General features: G+C 38.4%; 2 protein-coding genes across 2 annotated transcripts in view; one reads left to right on the forward strand and one right to left on the reverse strand.

Annotated features, from left to right (window-relative positions):
• The window catches only part of LOC131439167 (bifunctional heparan sulfate N-deacetylase/N-sulfotransferase), a 156,917-nt gene that overhangs the window by 23,362 nt on the left and 112,521 nt on the right, over positions 1 to 21,034 (forward strand). The window lies entirely within an intron of this gene.
• Positions 4,988 to 6,809, reverse strand: LOC131439168 (leucine-rich repeat-containing protein 15-like). The gene is made up of 2 exons (XM_058609865.1): positions 6,225 to 6,809; positions 4,988 to 6,161 (listed from the first exon to the last, which is right to left on the reverse strand). The coding sequence occupies exons 1-2, from the start codon at positions 6,245 to 6,247 to the stop codon at positions 5,222 to 5,224; spliced, it is 963 nt and encodes a 320-aa protein (XP_058465848.1). The 5' UTR covers positions 6,248 to 6,809; the 3' UTR covers positions 4,988 to 5,221.

The raw sequence follows: 21,034 nt of genomic DNA on the forward strand, positions 1-21,034 counted from the left end.
TCTGGTTCGACTCCAAAGGCACCTGGGGATGTCACATTAGGTATCTGAAACAAAAATGCCAGCAGAGAATCAATTTTCTTCGTACAATAACCGGAACTTGGTGGGGTGCCCACCCAGGAGACCTGATCAGACTGTACCAAACAACGATATTGTCCGTAATGGAAGATGGTTGCTTCTGCTTTCGATCCGCCGCGAACACCCATTTCATTAAACTGGAAAGAATTCAGTATCGTTGTTTGCGTATTGCCTTAGGTTGCATGCAGTCGACTCATACGATGAGTCTGGAAGTGCTCGCGGGCGTCTTACCGTTGAAAAACCGATTCTGGGAACTCTCATATCGTTTGCTAATCCGATGCGAAATCTTAAATCCAATGGTGATTGAAAACTTCGAAAGGCTTGTCGAGCTCAATTCTCAAACCCGTTTTATGTCCTTGTATTTTGATTACATGGCCCAGGATTTTAACCCTTCTTCGTTTATTCCCAACCGTGCTCATTTCCTGGATACTTCTGATTCTACTGTGTTTTTCGACACATCCATGAGAAAAGAGATTCGTGGAATTCCGGATCATGTACGCCCTCAAATGGCCCCTAATATTTTTTATAATAAATTCAGAGCAGTCAACTGTGAAAAGATGTTTTACACTGACGGTTCAAACATCAACAGTTCCACAGGCTTTGGTATCTTCAATCAAAACATCACCGCTTCGTACAAACTCAATGATCCGGCTTCAGTTTACGTCGCAGAATTAGCTGCTATTCAGTACACCCTCGAGATCATTGAAACGTTGCCCAAAGACCATTACTTCATTGTCACGGACAGTCTAAGTTCAATAGAAGCTCTCCGGGCAATGAAGCCAGGAAAGTATCCCCCATATTTCCTGGGGAAAATACGGGAACACTTGAGAGCTTTATCTGAACGGTCTTATTTAATATCGTTAGTCTGGGTCCCTTCACATTGTTCCATTCCAGGCAATGAAAAGGCAGACTCATTGGCTAAGATGGGCGCATTAGAAGGTGATATTTATGAAAGACCAATTTGCTTCAATGAATTTTTCAGTATCTCTCGTCAGAAAACTCTTGAAAGTTGGCAAACTTCATGGAGCAATGGCGAACTGGGACGATGGCTACATTCCATTATCCCTAGGGTATCGACGAAACCTTGGTTCAAGGGGATGAACGTGAGTCGCGATTTCATTCGTGTGATGTCTCGGCTAATGTCAAACCACTACACGTTCAACGCACATCTCCGGCGTATTGTGCTCACGGAGAACGGTCTCTGCACCTGTGGCGAGGATTATCAGGACATCGAGCATGTCGTGTGGTCGTGCGTAGAGTATCGTGACGCCAGGTCTGAGTTTAAGAAATCCCTTAGGGCCCGAGGTAGACCACCTGAGGTTCCGATCCGAGATGTATTGGCGAGTCGGGATAGTCTTTATATGCTCCTCATTTATAAGTACCTTAAACACATTAACGTACAAGTGTAATCTGTTATATTACTCATTAATTTGCTCCTTTTCCTTGACGCTACTTCAACTGAGGCTAAGTTCACCTACAGGTTCGTTACTAACATCCGCCCGGTTTTCCCCATCCCCCGACTGTCCACCATCTTCATCGAAACTAACAAGATCTTTCTGCTGTCACTAATTTTTCGCTTCCCCTTCCCATGTCTCTTCACCATCTCGATGTCAACTAATTAGATCTCTGTCGTTCTTAGTCTTTTCGTTTCCATACCCCCTTTTTTCACTCCGTTTTCCACAGCATTTACTTCTCTGTGTTTTTTTTTATTCTCCTCGGCAACACCACCATCATCACCAACGAAGAGCCGCTCCATTCGATGACCAACATGCGGGCCACCCGCCGGGCCTTCGTAGCCTGGGGGTGTTTCCCGCGGACCAACAGAAGGATGCGGCAATTTTTGAAACGTTTCCACGTCATATTTCAACACCACCGCCACGAAGAACCACTACCATCGATGAGGGCAGCCCGCCGGATCGAGGACTCAAGAGTGTTTCCTGAGGACCCACATAGACAAGCCCTTGGCATCGTAAACCTTAATGGATTATGCCTTAATAAATATAACTTTGAAAAAAAAAAATATCCAAGATGGCGACTTCCGGTTCATCGATATTCGTTACAAACCATCAGAATATGGGTATTTTCGAAACGGGTTTGATGAGTAGATATCGGAATACGATGTTTGAGGTGGTTCTGAATTCCAAGATTGCGACTTCCGGGTTATTGATATCCCTTGAAAACCCTTACAATTCGTGTCGATATTACTCGAATTGCTCGAATACTTTCACAATATGCATATTTTCGGACCGGTTTTCATTAGTAAGCGCTTACATTTTTGAAGCAGTAGCATAAAATCTGCGGCAGATCTTAATTATAGCCTGATTTAGTAAAAAATAAAGACTAAAATACCAGTCAAATCAGTTTCAGATTATCAAGACTATTAAAGCTGCTGAACAAGTACCCTAAAAAAAGTGGAATCCTTAATAGAAAGAGCTGGAGCAGACGGCAATGCCATCTTGGAATTCAGAACCACCTCAAACATCGTTTTCGACATCTACTCATCAAACCCGTACCGAAAAACCCATATTGTAGTAATTTCCATGGAATATAAATGAGTCGGACATGATTTTCATTGTATGCAAGAACCTCTTTTTACGAAGTAGGCTCGTTAAAAAAGATTTCGTTATTTGGGATTTGGTTCGTAAAAAAAGATTATGTCATTTGGGATTTTGTTGGTAAAAAGAGTTACGTAAAAAGAGGTAACTTAAAAAAACAGTTTACGTAAACGGAGGTTTGGGTGTACTAACAAATGTAATAAACACAGTCATGCAGTCTTTATCATCAAAACTTAATTTTTGTCGTAATTTCCCCTGTGGAAAGTCGTTTGAGGGTAGCGAATAAACTGTTTGACCTCAAATAAACTGTTTGATTTAAAATGTTTTCGTTTTTGTCTCTTACACAGAAAGTAGAGCTAGAAATGACTCGAAAAGTTACTTTCAAGCGAGCTCCAAAAAAAAAATCATAGTGTTGTCCACCTGCGCCACAAGAAAACACGCCTCATGCAGAACTTTGCTCCATTATCCAACGAAAAGACTAATGAAAATAATGAAATCCAAAAACTGGCGTCATAAGCTTTTAAGAGACAGTTATAAATCCGTCCGCAACCTTCTCCAATCCGGGGCAAATCGTTCTGCCAACTAAACTCCTGTGGATGTTATGATACACAACGCAGAGGCTCCCGGCTTTCGGCTAGAAAAGAACTTGGCATTTGATCTGTGATCCGATTTCGCACTAAAAAATTGCATTCCTTTACCAGTCGATCTCCATTTTATTTATTCGGTTGAGCAATGATATGTGAGGTTTTGTTGTTGTTTTGCTTACCCAATGTTTGATGGAAGGGTCCTTAACAGGGTTTGGATGAATGAAGCAGTGAAGATGAGTATACATGCTTCACAGTGTATGATATTCATGAATATACCTGCTTTATGAACCATGTCGCTTTTGAGGAAGCGTGAGCCTTGTTGCTTTATTGAAGTGGCTGTCCATGCACGAGAATAGAAGAGAGCGAACAATATTCACCCCTACTACTGTTTCTCCTTCTCTCGGTAAGAGAGAAGCTCTAGCCCCATAATTCACTGCAAGCAAATTAGCTTCACGGTGCAAGATAATGATGAAGATTGAATATTTAGTTTTCGCTAGCAGACTGATGACTGGCTCTTAACTGTCGCATGTTTCTTCGAGGTCCTAACGCGATTCACATTTGTTTATACAGGATTGCACATACAGGTGTGCACTGCCACCGCTCGAGCGTTCATTAGAGTAAAGGTTTTGCTGTAATGGTAACATGTGTTTCTTACAGCTCTCGAATCTTATAGCAATACACAATGAAAATTCAATGAAAAAATGTTCAATGCGGAATACTAATTAAAGACTTATTTTTCATCCTACTGGTTGATTACCTATCATGCACTACTACGATTAAACCCAATTAAACACTATTCAGCAGGAATTTGATTTACACAAGTAACAAGAGTTCAGGAGCTCGTTTCTCTCTAACAGCCAGCAAACGAAGCGTTTGTTTGTTTGCAGTATTTGGTGAGATCACCAGATCGCCATTGCGAATTGCTTCGCTCCTGTTACTTCTGTTTATAATATTCAAGTATAACTAAGAATTCTTACCCTCTACTAACTTGACACGAGTTGAATAAGTGATATGCAACAGTTTTCGTGGCATAAAGTCATCATTAACAGCCATTCGCGTCGGAGAGCCAGTCATCAGCCTGTTAGCGAAAACTGAGTATATAATCTTCATCACTTACTAGCCCCGTGAAGATCGTTAGCTTGCAATGAAGTGTTTGTGAGAAGAACGACGTTCAGGACCACGAGAGAGCAAACTATATTCACGGCTACTGTGCTTCATGAAGACTCTAATACCAGCACACTATACCATCTGTGCATATGTGGAATATATTTGCTTCCACTAGCGTTTTGTTTGTGTGGTTCTTTTTGGCTGGAAAGGCGTCCTCTTTGTGAGCGGTGGAATTGTTCGCTCACAATGCAATGGAAACTATATATTCATTCACCGGTGAATGAATATTCCAAACCCTGGTCCTTAATTAACAATTAATTTCTACCGCGTTGGGATTGGGGAGCAAATTATTTTTTGGATCATTTCTATCTATTTTATATTTGAATCTCGAGTTAACTGCAAAAATGTTGATTGTCGTGGAATTTTAATATTTTTTTTCAAATAATACATTTAAAATGTAAATTTGACTAAAAAAGTTTGGGAGCCACTGCTCTAGATGATTGCCGGTTAGTTTGGATTATTCAACAGACTAGGACAAAACATCCCAGAGTGATAGTTGACAATTGTTTGGAAAAGAATCTCTTCTCATTTGCTCTTTAGCCAAACTGTGGATGATGCCGATACAAATGAATGTGGCTGTGAAAATAATTGATAAAACTCGTGTTAGAAATGATTTTGTTTTTATATTTTTTGCAATAGGTAATTAGTAACACTTGTCCACATTCCAAAACAATTTATCGTCGAAGTCAGCCGCCCACTTAGCTTCTCAGTAACAGCAGCAACCACACCATACATTTCACCGCGTCGGGCACGCGATAAAAAATAATCACTGCAAGACATCCAAAAGTGCAGTTCCAATTCGCAACAACAAAAATCATTACAACGCTTCCCTCCCACTCACATCCTATTGCTGCCTTCCTCCAGTTTGTGCACGGTGTCGGTCAACCGCTCGACCAAATGTCTCAGATCTTGATTCTGCTGGGACAATTTCCGTAGCTGTTCCCGGTCATGGGCGAGCTCTTCGTGCTGCTGGTGGAACAAAAAGTCCAGTATCGTTTTGTAGCAGCAAATGTCCCCGACCCAACGATCTCGGCAGACGGCATCCTTGCGAGCGATTTGAATTTTGCGCTGCTGCATGAATTCCACCGCAAACTCCAACCAGCGGCAGTTCCAGAGATTCTTACGCAACGAAATGGCATTCAGCACCGGGAATGCATCGAAGAAGTACGGAATGTAGGTTAGGCGATTTTTGCTGAGTGACAACGTTTGCAGATTTCCGAACCGCAGGCCCAGCTTCGAATCGAGAGTCTTAATTTTGTTGTCGTAGAGCGAGAGCACCTTAAGGGAGCTGGCGTTGGAAAACAGTTCCAGGTCGATGTATTCGATCGAATTGTTGTAAAGATACAGCTTTTCCAAACCCTCCAGAAAGCGGATGTTTCTGGGGATGCCGGTAAGCTCGTTATGAACGATGGTTAGCGTTTTAAGGTTCCGCTGTTCCACCGGTTCCACCTCAAATTCCAGCAGTCCGTTGCGTTGGAGATTTATCTCGGTGAGGTTACTGTTGGCAATCAGCAACTTTCGAACATTGGTGTTGTTGTACATGTGCAACAGTCGAACACCGGCAAAGTGACTGTAAACATCCTTGGAAAAATTTGGAATCGAACCGGACTTGATCAGAAGAATCGGATGCTTGGGGAATTCAATCTGCTGGGCGGCCGTTGAACTGTCAATGATGACATTCTCCAGAAAGCAAAAGCCCGCCTCATTAATGACCGAACATTTATAAGTTTTGGAGGCTGCGGTTGCAAGCGTGAAGACCAGCACCAATCCAAACCAGCTAAAAAGTGATAACATTAACAGTTAACAGGTGATGGAATGACGATTGCAATCGTTTTCTTACCAAATATCTCTGAGTTGTCTCATGTTTACAGTTTTTCGAGCTTCAACCAACCGCAGTAAACGAAAGACTGAATAGAGTCGACTGGAATTTGTCGCAAGATAAAACTCGACTGGTTCTTATCAGAGCAGTCGCCTGCCCAACGGATACACAATGTTGCATACGGGGAGGTTAGAACGGGACCGTCTCCGTAAGTCCCGAATCGAGCGGGATAGCGAACTCCGCGACCGACTCGGGTTTCCGGTTAGTTCTAGTTTGTTTTTGTATCCACAACCGTGCTGTTATCGTTTTGTGCTGACTAACAAAAAAAACGGCTGGAATGCAATGGAAAGAGAGTGTGCTCCGTAAATATTAACTAGACTGACATCACGGTATCAGTACATGATAGAGGCTATGGCTTTCGTACGTCTTAGGTGGAAACATCAAAAGAACAACGGGAATTTCGTTTTTATTTATTATTCCAGCTTCTATAGGCTTCGATACTGAGATGAGCATGCTAATATTTTCCAAAGTGATTCCATATTTGTATTCATAGTAAATACACTGTATTGAAGCTAGCTTTGATTGGCGACTATTGAAACGAGTTTCGCATAAATGTGATCTCGTGTTTCGCGTTCGTTCGTAAGAGAATGTTTTTTTATCAGGCTCATGCTCACAAATAATCGTTTTGTAAATTGGTCAAAATTTAAAAAAAATGTATGCTTCTTTCACAAGTTCAAAGAAATAAATAATTAATTCGTTCTTGCACAGTGAAAATATCTGAAAATTAAATATAATGTAATCTCGATGTTGACTTAAACAGTAAAGCCAAACTAATAGTACTGTTGTTGTACCGTTGAATTCCACTATGTCACGTCATTACACTCTCACAAAGTCACTATTTTCACAGTCTCTTTTTTCCGAAAGTGTATCAAACGTTATAATACAGATACGTATTTCGGAATGTTATTCGCATTCTTCTTCAGTGTGCCGGTTTTATAAGTTTATTTCACTGAAGAAGGATGTAAATAATATTCCGAAATACATATCTGTATTACAACGTTCGATACACTTTCGGAAAAATAGTGACTGTGGAAATCAGTGTGGTAAAATTTCATTTTCAATCGAATTAAATAAGATGAAAATGAAATTTATGGCCGCTGACAGTCAGCATATCCCTACTAATTCATTTGACTTTTGCTGCCATTTTCAAGTGAAGCTCCCGGAATTCATCGTCAGTTGAATAATCGTATCTTTGAAGTTTTGCTTGCTCAGTTTCGACTGCCAAGTAGTCTACCTGCTTCAATGCCTTCGCTCTTGGTAGTAAGCAAATTCGAACGAATAGAATTATAAATGGAGTAAAGTATTAAAAATGAAAACTGAAGGAGGAAACAATTAATTTATGTGTATTCTGTGATTGATATTTCAGCTATCTGGTTTGTCTTCCATCTATTTTCTTGAACCAATTCGAATGTTTACATGAACCTCATTTGAAGGCCGCTCTCACACTATTGAAAGAGATATTTTGTTACTTCAAGAGATCAACTGACGGTGGTTTAACCAGCCTCGATTGGAGAGAAACGAGTGATGATCTGAATGCTGCCCGTTCGGGCCGTCAACAAACATTGTGTGTGTCAGAGAGTGAAGTGTACTGCATTAGAGAGATCGTCAATGTGTTCCACATTCAGTTTCAATTGAATTGAATGAAGTTTTACAGCACTGGTGAAAATAGTAACTTTGTGAGAGTGTAATGACGTAACATAGTGGAATTCAACGGTACAACAACAGTACTATTAGTGAAAATATTCTACTAACAGCCCAAACAGAAATTTAGTGAGTAAAGACAGAAATCTTTAGTACACACAATTTTACATACACAGTAAACAATTTTGAAATTTACAGGTGACGCAAATCCACATATGACACAATTCAAAAGAATGTAATTCGTGGAACGACTGAATTTTACAAGTATGATATAAATATACGTCTAACATACCCGGCCTTTCCAGCAGACGTGTAAATTTATATGTTTTAATGCTTAAAAATATGTCAGAATGCATTCAATATGAGTTGTATTTACTGTAAAGTTGAGTCATTCCTCATATATGTCGGTCTCAGAAGACGTAAATTTACACAATTGTTGTCTTTCTCATGAAGAAAGGCTATGCAATCACTGTTAAAACCGACTATTGAACGGAGAGCCAGAATCATTAAACCATTCGACTCATTTCGTCGAGATCACAAAATGTCTGTGTGTACATGTGTGTGTATGTGATAAATAATGTCACTCGATTTTCTTAGAGATAGCTAAACCGATTTCCACAAAATCAGATTCAAATGAAAGCTGTTATAGTCGCTATTGAACTTTATCCCGATCCGACTTCCGGTTCCCGAGTTACAGGGTGATTGCACCAAAAAAATAAAAAAAACATTGTCACTTTTCTCGAAGATGGCGTGACCGATTTTCACAAACTTAGATTCAAACGAAAGGTCTTATGGTTTCAAAGATCGCTATTGAATTTTATTCCGATCCGACTTTCGGTTCCGGAATTACAGCGCGATAAGTGAAAAAATTTCAATTTCATAAGTATTTTTTGAAAAGTGATGGCGAAATGAGGTGCACTTGTTTAAAAAACTTATTGGTAAATTCATCTAGCTGGCAGACCTTGTTAGTTAGTGGATATAGCAAATCTACTTTGGTACTACTAGCCCTCGGTTTCCGCTTCCGAACGCACTGATAATAGTGAAGAAAAGCTCCAAAAATGGAACTCACTTCGATTTCTCAGCAACGGATAAATCGATTTTCACGAATCATGATTTAAATTAAAGCTTTTATTGTCTTTAAATATACTGTGCAATTTTACCCAGCTCCGACTTCCGGTTCCCGAAATTACAGTGCGATGAGTGTCAAAACATTCAAATCGTCATTCAAAATGACGATGCAAAACTAGTACACGACGGTACGTGCGGCTATACTCCGTTCGCAGCGTGCTTTGTGCAATTTCGTATAACGTGCAGGGTTGCCACATTCAAATCTATATTTTTCAGGTGGAAAAAATGTAAATTTGTAAATCTTTTATTCAATTTGTACCTACTTGTTAGTGTTATTACAAAATCATGGTAACGATGCTTTTCTATAGAAATACATTATTGCCTTTCTCATATAGAAAGTTTATACAATCGCTTGAAAAATTGACTAGTGGAAATTGACTCGGAGGACTAAGTGTTCTGTATCATTCGACACAGTTCATCGAGCTGAGCAATGTCTTTGTGTGCGTATGTAGTGTGTGAGTATGTTTCAAATGCCACTCATAAAATAAAAAATCTCCTAGTCCCATACGTTGCTATGGAATTTCATCATGCATTCACAGGGTAACGTGGGTTTGAAATTGCGCACCGTCATTTAGAGCGACGATGCAAAAAAAGGGTAAAGTTCCTCTAGATTTGGCACGAAACTTATTTAATTTGTAGGCGATATTAGTTACTTACTAAACGAACCGGCTTCGGCTTTACTGATTCCCAGGTCCCAGTCCCATAAGTATCGGAAATAGTGGTCAAAAATTCTAAAACGACACTCACTCAATTTTCTTAGAGATAATTTGATCGATTTCCACAAACTTAGGCTCAAATAAAAGTTTCTATATTCTCATAGGTTGCTGTTTAATTTCATTCGGGTCCGACTTCCGGTTCCAGAACTATATGTGTTTAATCATTTAGTGCGACGATGCAAACTAAAAAATAAATCGTATTGACTTGACATAACTGTTTACAAATTGAATAGGCTCTCCTATCACCTCCTCCTATCCAGGCTGATCCCTGTCCTATTATTATTATTATTCATCGTGACAGGGATCATCAATCAGGAAATTTATAAGCGAAAATGTCTGTAAAATCGTCGGTTGTCCTTCCTCACGCCACACAACTGTTTTGATCTGTTTTGGCTAAATTTGGCATCTTGCTATTACGGAAGAAAGGTAATGGAATTCTAGCCACAAGAACGCATGACCTGCCTTTCGAAATACTTCTTTCCACGACTGCTTATTATGCACTTCTTGGCTTTTACCGATTTTCTTCTTGCGGTTATCGTATAATATTCCATACCAGGAAGATAATTAAAGTCTGTTTTGACATACACAGATAAAAATATGTTGTGAATTTACATTTATTTTCGTGCACATATTTGGAGCTTGTATTTGAATAAAAAATGCATTTCAATGTAATTTCACATCAATCATGGTTTTAATTCAGATTTTCGTTTCAACTGATGTCAGTTTAATACTACTATTGGTTTACATGTCGTGTAAGTTTCATCTTTTTTTTCTGTCTACTACTATGGGTAAAAAACAATAAGACTTTGTTCATAATTTAAAAATTCTTAATTTATTCTTCGAAATCTATTTTGTCCTCTCTCAAAGTAATCCCCCACGGCCCCAATGCACTTGTTCCTACGTTTTTCTCCAAACCTCGAAACAATTGTTAAAATCAATTTCCAGAATAGCTTTCAATACGCGTAACGATTCACGTTTGATGTCTTCAATTGACTCAAAACGGTTCCCCGGAGCGGTCGTTTGAGTTTACTGAATAGCCAGAAGTGACACGGAGCTATATCAGGCGAATACGGTCGGTGGTTTTGGAATGATATTGGTTGAAAAGACCAAGAGTTGTCGGCCCATAATTCAGTTTTTACTGATCCCTCCGATATTCCAACGATTCCCTGTAACTGTGACTGTGATTCGTCAATTAACCAGAGCACCAACTCCTCGATTTGATTCCGCACACAAAATTTAATGGAACTTCTTCGTTGAATAATTTCACTCATTGAAGAAATCGCCGATTACACTTTTAATACTTCAGAAAGACAGACGTTTACTAAACACTGATGAATATTTTGACGTGACACTTGACACAGATGTCACTGACAGTCATACCAACCTAGGAAAAAAACGTTTTTTAACCCACCTAGTGGTGTAATGATGCCTTTCTCATATTACATACATTTTCAGAAACATCACCAGAAAATTCGGTCAAAATTTCTCCTTTCAAACATTATTAAAATAAAAAAAAAACTACCAAATTGCATATAATTAAAAAAAAATCAATTCATTGGCATTCAATAGCTCAAATATTTACCAACCACAGCACCGTCTTTTGCCAATACCACACACTAGCAGCAGACATCCGTAACCGTTTCGTTTTCTTCATAGCGTGTACGAACAAAGCACGCATTATTCGTTTTGTGTTTTGTTCTTCCACATTGCACGTACCGGTGTTGTATTGTCGTTATATATGGCGGTTTGAAGGTTTTGACACTCATCGCCCTGTAATTGCGGAACCGGAATTCGAAATCGGATGAAATTTCACAGCAGCTTTAAAGACAATGGGAGCTTTAATTCAAATCAAGATTTGTGAACATCGGTTCAAGCATCGCTGAGAATTTGAAGTGTGTTCTATTTTTGGAGTTTTTTCACCACTTTCGGTGCTTTTGGAACAGGAAACAGGAAATTCTCTAAACTAAACGAATTTATCGGACAGTTTTATGGGATTTGTACCAGTTTTTGACCATCGTTCGTGAAAAAATATTCATGAAATTGGCAATTTTCCACTTATCACTTATCACGCTGGATAAAATATTCTAGAAATTTTTAGGAAACTATAAGACCTTTCGCTTGAATCCACAGTTTGTGAAAATCGATTAAGCCGTTTCAGTGAAAGTTGAGAGTACATTTTTTCTCTAATTTCACATATTACCATGTAACTCCGGAACCGAAAGTCGGATCTAAATGAAATTCAAAGACAGGCTATGGGACCTTGAGACCTTCCATTTGAGTCTAATTTTGTAAAAATCGGTTAAGCCATCTCTGGGAAAAGTGACGGACACACGCACGTCGAGCTGAGTCAAATAACAGATCGGATGAAAAGTTCGTATCGTTTCTATGAGAGGGCGTCACTAGAATTAAATCCATACCATTTTCAGTTAGTACCAACCTTCAAAAGATACGTGTATAAATTTGACAGCTGTCTGATTATTAGTTTGTGAGATATTGCATTTTGAGTGAAGCTACTTTTGTTATTGTGAAACAAAATGGAAAAAAAGGAATTTCGTGTGTTGATGAACACTACTTTTTGATGAAAAAAGTGCCGCCGATACCAAAAAATGGCTTGATGAGTGTTATCCAGACTCTGCACCGGGCGAAGCAACAATTCGTAAGTGGTTTGCAAAATTTCGTACTGGTCATATGAGCACCGAAGATGATGAACGCAGTGGACGTCCAAAAGAGGCTGTTACCGATGAAAACGTGAAAAAAATCCACAAAATGATTTTCAATGACCGTAAAGTGAAGTTGATCGAGATAGCTGACACCCTAAAGATATCAAAGGAACGTGTTGGACATATTATTCACGAATATTTGGATATGAGAAAGCTTTGTGCAAAATGGGTGCCGCGTGAGCTCACAATCGATCAAAAACAACAACGAAAAACCATGCTGAAATTGAACGAATTGGGCTTCGAATTGCTCCCTCATCCACCGTATTCTCCAGATTTGGCCCCCAGTGACTTTTTCCTGTTCTCAGACCTCAAGAGAATGCTCGCTGGTAAAAAATTTAGAAGCAATGAAGAGGTAATCGCTGAAACTGAGGCCTATTTTGAGGCAAAGGACAAATCGTACTACAAAAATGGTATAGAAAAGTTGGAAGATCGCTATAATCGCTGTATCGTCTCTGATGGCAATTATGTTGAATAATAAAAACGAATTTTGCCAAAAAAATGTGTGTTTCTATTAATCGATACGAACTTTTCAGCCGAACTGTTAGCATATGACATCCGGCCCTCCGGTCCTCGGTTAAAAATTCGATTTTCACAGTGATTGCATAGGCAAATTCTGCCTGAAATATAATTCAAAAGTCTCACTACTTTTTGCCCACAGTAGTAAGCTCCATCATCCTGCACCATGCAATCAAGCATCGTCAACATCTTCATGTGCAATTCCCGCGATCATACTCTGACAGATTGGTTTTACTTATCGTCACGATTTGGTGCCACCAGCTTCTTGTAAATCGACAGTCGACAGTCTGGTTGAAGATGACAATGTCAGCTTACGTTCGACGTCCCGGAAGAACTGCAAACTACTGGTCACAATTTTCAACACTTTTGTGATTTCCGGATCTCTCGATCTAATCTTTCAGACTGTCGACAATCGACCTCCGAACACTTTAATATTGTTGGTGACAGTTGATTTGTTTTATAGCTTTGCTAACTTGACATGCGAGTAGTTCGAATCTTCGCAATGCACGAGTAACATTTTGTCGTGTTGGATCTCTTGTTTTCGATGCATTTTTCCACAACTCTACAACAACAATGTTTCATCAGATTAAAAAAAATAGATTAAACATTGTCTTGATAATTGAAAACTTTCTCCTTGTGACCTAATGTGCTCTTTCGGTCTGCTTCTAAGACTAAGAGCTTCTAGTGAAAAAACCAAAAATAAAGCGTTGAATTTTTTCAATGAAAAAAAATGAAAAATTCGTAAAAATCTCTGAAATTTAAATGAAAAGTAATAAGAGGAATTATACAAAAAGACTGAAACTGAATTCTTTGCTGTTTCACCAATGATTGAAGTACCACCCATCCAACAATCACATTCTATTTGCCGACATAAACTAAATTATGAAAACTGACACCTCCAGAAATTATATTTCTTATCATCCTTCGCCGAAAACCCCAACGAAAATAAATTTTCCCGAAACCAGCTCAGCGCCAGCAAACATAATTAGAAATGTTTTCCATTCCAATCCCGTCGTGCAACTTTATTTCTGTCCCGGAAGGCAGGCAATACATTAGGTAAAGTTTTCCTCGTAACTTGTTCTGACTTCCCAACAAACCGTTCGGCTGCCGTGGAACATTCCTCTGTTCCGAGAAGCCAAAAATTACTTTCACACATTATCGCCTGGAATGGTGGGATGAGGTCCGTGTTTTGTTTTTTTTTTTGTTTGCTGTTGCCCTCTTGCATTCAACGCTTCAAATCCAGGCCTTGCCGTTTTCTTCGTCAGCGCACAGACGTGGCGGAGGGGCTGAGCAATGAGCCTGAGACGAAATTGAGTTTTTGTTTACCCTTTTACTATTTTGGAATTCTGATTCCTGATACCGTTCCGGGATGCCGTTCAAAAACTAGCAAAAGATTGCCAACTTTTACACTTTTATGTGTACCCTGTCGGAAATGATAAAGTTTTTCTCGCCCGTCTTTAGACCGAAATTGTTATTAAATTCAATTAAAAATTATTTTCTTCGCTATTCGTGGTGGTTCTGTTGCGAATGAACCATGCCCGGGTTGGTAGAGTGGAAATTATTGTCAATTTAAAATGTTATAGTTTTACGTGTAATGATCCGAAACTTAAAATTAAATTCCTTTCAACAAAACGTTTCGCAAAGAATTGAGGATTTGCTGTTTCTACATGTTAATAAATTCCCTTATTAAAGCCCATCAAGTAGGATAATGGAGAGCTGTCAGCTTAGCAGAATTGCCAATTGGCTCAATTATCCAGCACAGTTGTCTAATCCTGTCAATCCGGTAACCGTAGCTCTTAACGCCTGTGGGCAATTTGCGGAAGGTGCCTACTGCAGTCCATCGACATCAAAGCGTTCGATGATCCAGCAAATGCAGTCAGTCCGCACCATCGGAATAACATCCACTCGAGAGTAATGATTAGAGTTGTATTTGCTTGCAGTTGATTAATTTATAAACGTGCCATCATAAATTATTCACATTCAGACAAAGATGACTAATGATATGTATGACGCGATGAAACAGTTGCCAGCACTGACAGCCGCCTAATCTGACGGATGGCACACGGTTTCGATGGATGGGGCGTTTTTTTTGGGGGCGTTAACCGCGCATCAGTCAGCGCACTGTTTATCAAACAGTGATGTTGTTGCGGATACATGAATGTCGGCTTTCGTTTACTTGCTGCAGTATTACGTATCCGAAGAGATTGTAAAATTATTTTACAATCTTCAAAACTTATTTTCTTACCTAGGAAATGTCCTTTTAAATTACATGGGGAATTCCATCACTATTTTTCATTGACAACAAAACAGATTAGACGTATTTTATGCTCTCTGCGGTAGTCAAGTGCTTTTTGAGACACCAAAATTGTTTTTGTGTTTCAAAAACTACATTGGTTCTTCAATATTTTACGTAAAACCGAGCATCTTTAAAGTCGTTATTTGTGAGTAAAAATACTAAATTAGTAAATTATTATATTACAATTTGTTTTCGTCTGCAACTTCAGAATAGACATTCCACTTCGGTACGAAATAAGTGCATTGCAAATAGCAATGACTTTACGTCTGCTTAGCGGATGTTGATTCGCGAGGTGGCATTAGAAGTCCAACATAATCTGCTAATGCACTGATGAGCTGAATGCGAAATGTAAAACAATTAAAAACAGTCATGTACTTTATAGCACAAACCAATGCCCATGAGGTACCAAACCCTAAATGAGTAAATTATCGACAAAAAAAAATAGTAAGGTGGTTTTAAATAATTTTTAAAAAATGGGTTATTTATTGCCAATATATCGCGTTACGTTGAACAATATGGTCGATATGATCGAATATGAACATCGACTTTTTATCCATATTTTCCGATAAAATCTCATGTTGTCTATTACGAAGTTATAAGTAAACATGTAACATCAATATTTGTTGAAATTGTCACAACTTGCAAAGTGTTTCGAAATTCTCCCCGATTTTTTAAAATGACAAATTATTTTTTGCGACTCTTAGAACTTCGAAAGAGATTAGATTCGGGGCATGTTGCTCCAAGAATCTTCGTTTCTCTAACTTTGAAGTGTTACTATTTTTAGTTGACTTTATCAGAATCAAACTGTTGACGACGACGACGACGTCGACGTTTCAGTGCATCAGCAGTTTATGTTAAACTGCCAGCGCCACATAACGGCTCAACATAAACCTCTAAGCAAACGTAAAGTTAATACTATCTACATCAGTGCAGTGAAACTTCCTTCAATTCAATTGAAACCGAATGTGGCACACACTGAAGATCACTCTACTGTCGTGAACTTCACACTCCTTTTACACAAGCTTCGCTGACGTACCAAACGGGCAGCAGCATTCAGTTCTTCATTCGTTTCTCTTTCAGTCGAAGCTCAGTTGAACCACCGTCAGTTGATCTCTTGAAATAACAAAATATCTCTTTCAATTGTTGTTTGAAAGAGCGGCCTTAAAATGAGGTTCATGGAAACATTCGAATTGGTTCAAGATAAGGTATGAAAGGTAAATCAGTCAAGGTAGCTAAAATATCAACTACAGAATGAGCATAAATTAATTGTTTCCTCTTTCTGTTTTCATTTTCGATACTATGGAACACATCTCATTACGTTTCAAACAGTCGAAAATTATCGATTTAAACTTGCTGGTGATAATAGAAAATTCAAATGAGAACCGCCGTCCTCGACTTATAATTCATTCGAACTTGCTCACTACCAACAGCGAAGACGATGCAACAGGTTGACTACTTGGCAACTGGAAACTGAGCAAGCACAACTTCAAATGAGTAGGTACGATCATTCAATTGACGATGAATTCTAGTAGCCTCATTTGAGTATGACAGCAAAAGTCAAATGAATGAGAAAGGATATGCTGACAATCAGTCGATGGCCATAAATTTCATTTTAATCTAATAATTTTCGATTGAAAATGAAATTTTATCGCACTGATATACTGTATCGAACTGTGAAGTCTTTGCTGAAGTGCCGAAAGAAAAAAGGCTTAGGTTCGGTTTACTGGTTATCAACAGATGGTAGTCATAAGGGGTTTTATTAAACAATATGTTCAACAAAACTTAAAATAAACTGGACAAAATAAAAATTAAGGAGAAAACCTGTTTTAATCCACCTAGTGGACCTCCTACCAGCGTAACAAAATGCATTAACGAACTTACCGTTCTCGGTCTGCTGAATGCTCGTATTGATCTTAAGATCTGGTTTCACTGAAGTTCTTGGACGACTGGGAACCTACCTGGAACAGCTAAAATAAACAAGTAAACAATGTGTAGCTCAAAAGTTTGAACTACAAACAAAAAATGTATTAGCCGTTGTAGTTCTTGTTGTGACACAGTGTAGTTTCTAAGGACAGTACCCCAAGTAGTTCTTGGATCTTGGAACATCTCTTAAGCATTTCCATAGTCACAGAACATACTTAGAAGGTCCTCAGACGCTAAAGCATTGGACGTAGTAGGATTGTTCATGTTATTTACACTAAAATCAAATGAAATTTGAAAAACCTTTTTTTACCCGAGAAATTTGAATTATCGCGATGTTTTATTTAATTTACGCGAAATTTTATTTACGCCGGGGGCTCTGCGCGTAAATTGAGGGTCCAGTGTACTCCTTTATTCTAACGTAAATTATATTTATCCCTTAAAAGTGCAAGGTCTTTTTTTTTCTAAATGTTTTGTTTCTATAAAACATTACATGTAACGAAGGACTACCTAACTAGTTTCAATACAAACGCAGCAGGCTTCCGTAATCTGTTTTTACTTATTCGTGTCTGCGAATTTTCGAAATTATTTCTTTGAGAATTTTCCAGGTCATCCCGCATTTCCTCGAATACAAAGAAACAACCGATTTTCAATCAAAATGTGGCGCGAGTCGAACGGCGCATAAATCAAATCCATGAACAATCCAGCCGCTGATGTACATAACGCATTGATTAATAAGTCGCGGGACTGACCCAGAGATGACATTTGTGATGTCGAACTAATCTCATTTTTCGAAAGTACCAACCTTTAGAGAACATGTGGCAAATTTTCACATCAATAGCATCACAAACACTGAATATAAGACGTTACATATAAGCAGCGTTACTAATTCATTTATGAAAAATGGAAATAACGATAAAACATTGATAAAACCGTGTATTGATAAAACATAGCTTTTTAAAGGGAAAAAATCAGCGCAAACCCAGCACTAGCTTGAGAAGTATTTCCCCCACTCGGATCCATTAAAAAATAAAGGCTTGTGGTGTTCTGATTTTGAACATGGCCAAATGAAACAGTCAACCGGGAAAAATTAGGCAAGTTTTCATAAAGTTCATTAGATTAGATGTGTTGAGATGGTTAGCACATAAACTGGAAGTTCTTTTACGATCTTGTACGAAAATCTGTGCATAAAAAAGATATTTTCCAAATGGATGCCGCATTCGCTCACAAAGCGTTTGTATGAAGCAATGGACGAAACATGGATCCACTTTTTTTCACCCGAGTCATACCAGTATTCATACTGGAAAAGTCGCCCAAAAACGTACCAGGTAGTTGGACAATCATGGCGTCTGTTTTTTAGATGCTCGAGATATCATTAACATCGACTACCTTGAGCTAATAAGTACCTTCAAAAGTGATCATTACATTGATTTATTGATGCGTTTGAAGTGCGAAATCGTAAAAAACGGCCTCATTAGATGAACCAAAAAATCACCGTTAACCAAGACAATGCGTCGTGACATAAGTCACGATGAATGAAAATATTAAACGAATTGGGCTGCAATCTGTTTCCTCACCCACCTTATTCACAATAACCTAGGGGGCTGCTTGTCCTTTACTGATCAGAAAAAGACACGCAAGTGAAAAATATTTGGCTCGAACGAAACAGTCATCACTACAACTGAAGTCAATATTCAGGTCATTGACAAATAATTCTATAAGGATGGAATCTATTCGATACAGAATCTTGCTTTGTATGAGTAATTTTATTAAATGCGAACGCACTCATTGAAAGCCAGAAATCTTATGAAAACCGTGTACAAACGAAACTGTCTTATTTGCCAAAGGAACCCATGACAATGATTTTCGTTCCTAACTAAAGTTCCAATCACCAATTATCTGAAATATGCGTAGAAATATTTCCAAGCAGTTTGTGTTTGTGATATTGAAAATCAATTAAAAATAATTGAGATATTAATGTTCAAAACCTGTTTGTACGGTATTATTTTCTGTATTTTGAATTTGCACACCGGCGTAGAAAACATAAACGTAGTCCTACGTCAAAAGATTTTGAGTGATTTTATTTATGTGAAAATATAGAAGCTGGCACGAGACAAGTACCTTAGTATCTTAGCTTTCACTTTATACCAAAGAAGTCGAGCTTAAACATGCCGGAAAAATTCCGATAAAGCACTTCTACCATTCACTATTAGATTCGTCAAAGCTACCAGAAGTTGTTACTTTCTATTGCATTCTTCTTTTGCCGGTTCGGATAGTAAAGGGTAAAATACCTTTATCGGTACTTTCCGGTATATCGGAGTGGTTTACATTGATGAGATGCTTAAGCTCGGCTGGAAGGGGAAAGTTAAGTTACTAAAAGATTTCTGCTTGCTCAAATGATCCTTGTCAAGTCTCATCTTAATAAATATATTTTTAAAAAAATTCACATCTTTTCTCTACCTTGAGAACTAGCATTCTATAATTTGGATTTTATTTATTATTCCGAATTACAATAATAATATTAATGTTACCGTTGTTTTTCGCTCGAAATTTCAGGTGGGTAATTACCATCCTTTGGAATTTTCGGGTGGTTAGTACTACCCACCGTACCCACCTCTTTCACTGGCCCTGAATATTACTAAGGGATTCTTCAAAAAACTTTCGTCTCAGACTCGTCAGTGCAGAGCAGTTCAAATTGAACTGCGTACTGCAAACTTTAACAGTTCAATTTGAACCGCTAAGCGGACGTAAAGTTATTGCTATTTGCAACACACTTGTAATAAGCACCGAAGTGCTAAGTCTTTCCTGATGTGCCGAACGAAAACAAGTATCCGCTTATATTGGTCGATTCAGATGGTCATTTAGGGGTTAATTTCACTATCTTTGCGTTTCTTTGAATATTGTAAGCTTTTTAATTTTTAACAATTTTTCGTTTTTTTTTGCATTTTCGCTCTAAATGACAGCTTGAAATTTTAAACACATATCACCCTGTTGTTCCGGAACCGAAAGTGAGATCCGCACAAACGTCAAAAGCAGTCTATATTTATAGATGTTGACCCTTTCATTTGAGTCTAAGTTTGTGAAAATCTACACAGCCGTTTCTGAGAATTCTTCGACCACTATTTCCGGTACTTCCCGAACCAGGAGCTGGGAACCGGTAAAACGGAAATTTGTTCGTTTGGTCAACAACTAGAAAAACCTACCAATTGAAACATTTTTAATCAAATTTTAAAGAGTTTTTAGTTTTTTTACATTCTTGTTCAATACGACAGGTTGCAATTTCATACACACCACGCTGTTCTTCCGGAACCGAAAGCCCAATCTGGATTAAATTTTACATTAACGTATGGAAACATAATACTTTTCATTTGAATCTGAGTTTGCGAAGATCGGTCAAGTCGTTTCTGAGAAATTGGAGTGATTTCTGGTTTGGAGCACACGAGCACTTTTCCGGTACTTCTGGAACCAGGAACCAATAAGCACATACTAATGCCGTATTATGACAGCAAATAATCGCTAATTTTCATTTCAATCGCACTTGAGACTGTATTCCTATTTAAGGCTGGTTTGAATTCTGAAAGCTGAATTCTGATTGACTTACAACAGATGAGCTTTCAGATTGCAGATATTGAGCTGCAAGCATTTTTGGTGCTCATAAAAGGCTTTTTTAATGCCATTATTGGTGCTTATTTGTTATCTGCGGGTATACCAAAAGTCAACGTTTCACTCATAAACTAGCCATACCTGCCTGATTGAAGAACTATACGGCTATTTGAATGTATTTGTTTCGATTTTTCTGTGTCATGTATAAACGTTTCACGTTCCCAGAAAGGA

Source organism: Malaya genurostris, chromosome 3, assembly GCF_030247185.1.
Source record: "Malaya genurostris strain Urasoe2022 chromosome 3, Malgen_1.1, whole genome shotgun sequence".
NCBI lineage: Eukaryota > Metazoa > Arthropoda > Insecta > Diptera > Culicidae > Malaya > Malaya genurostris.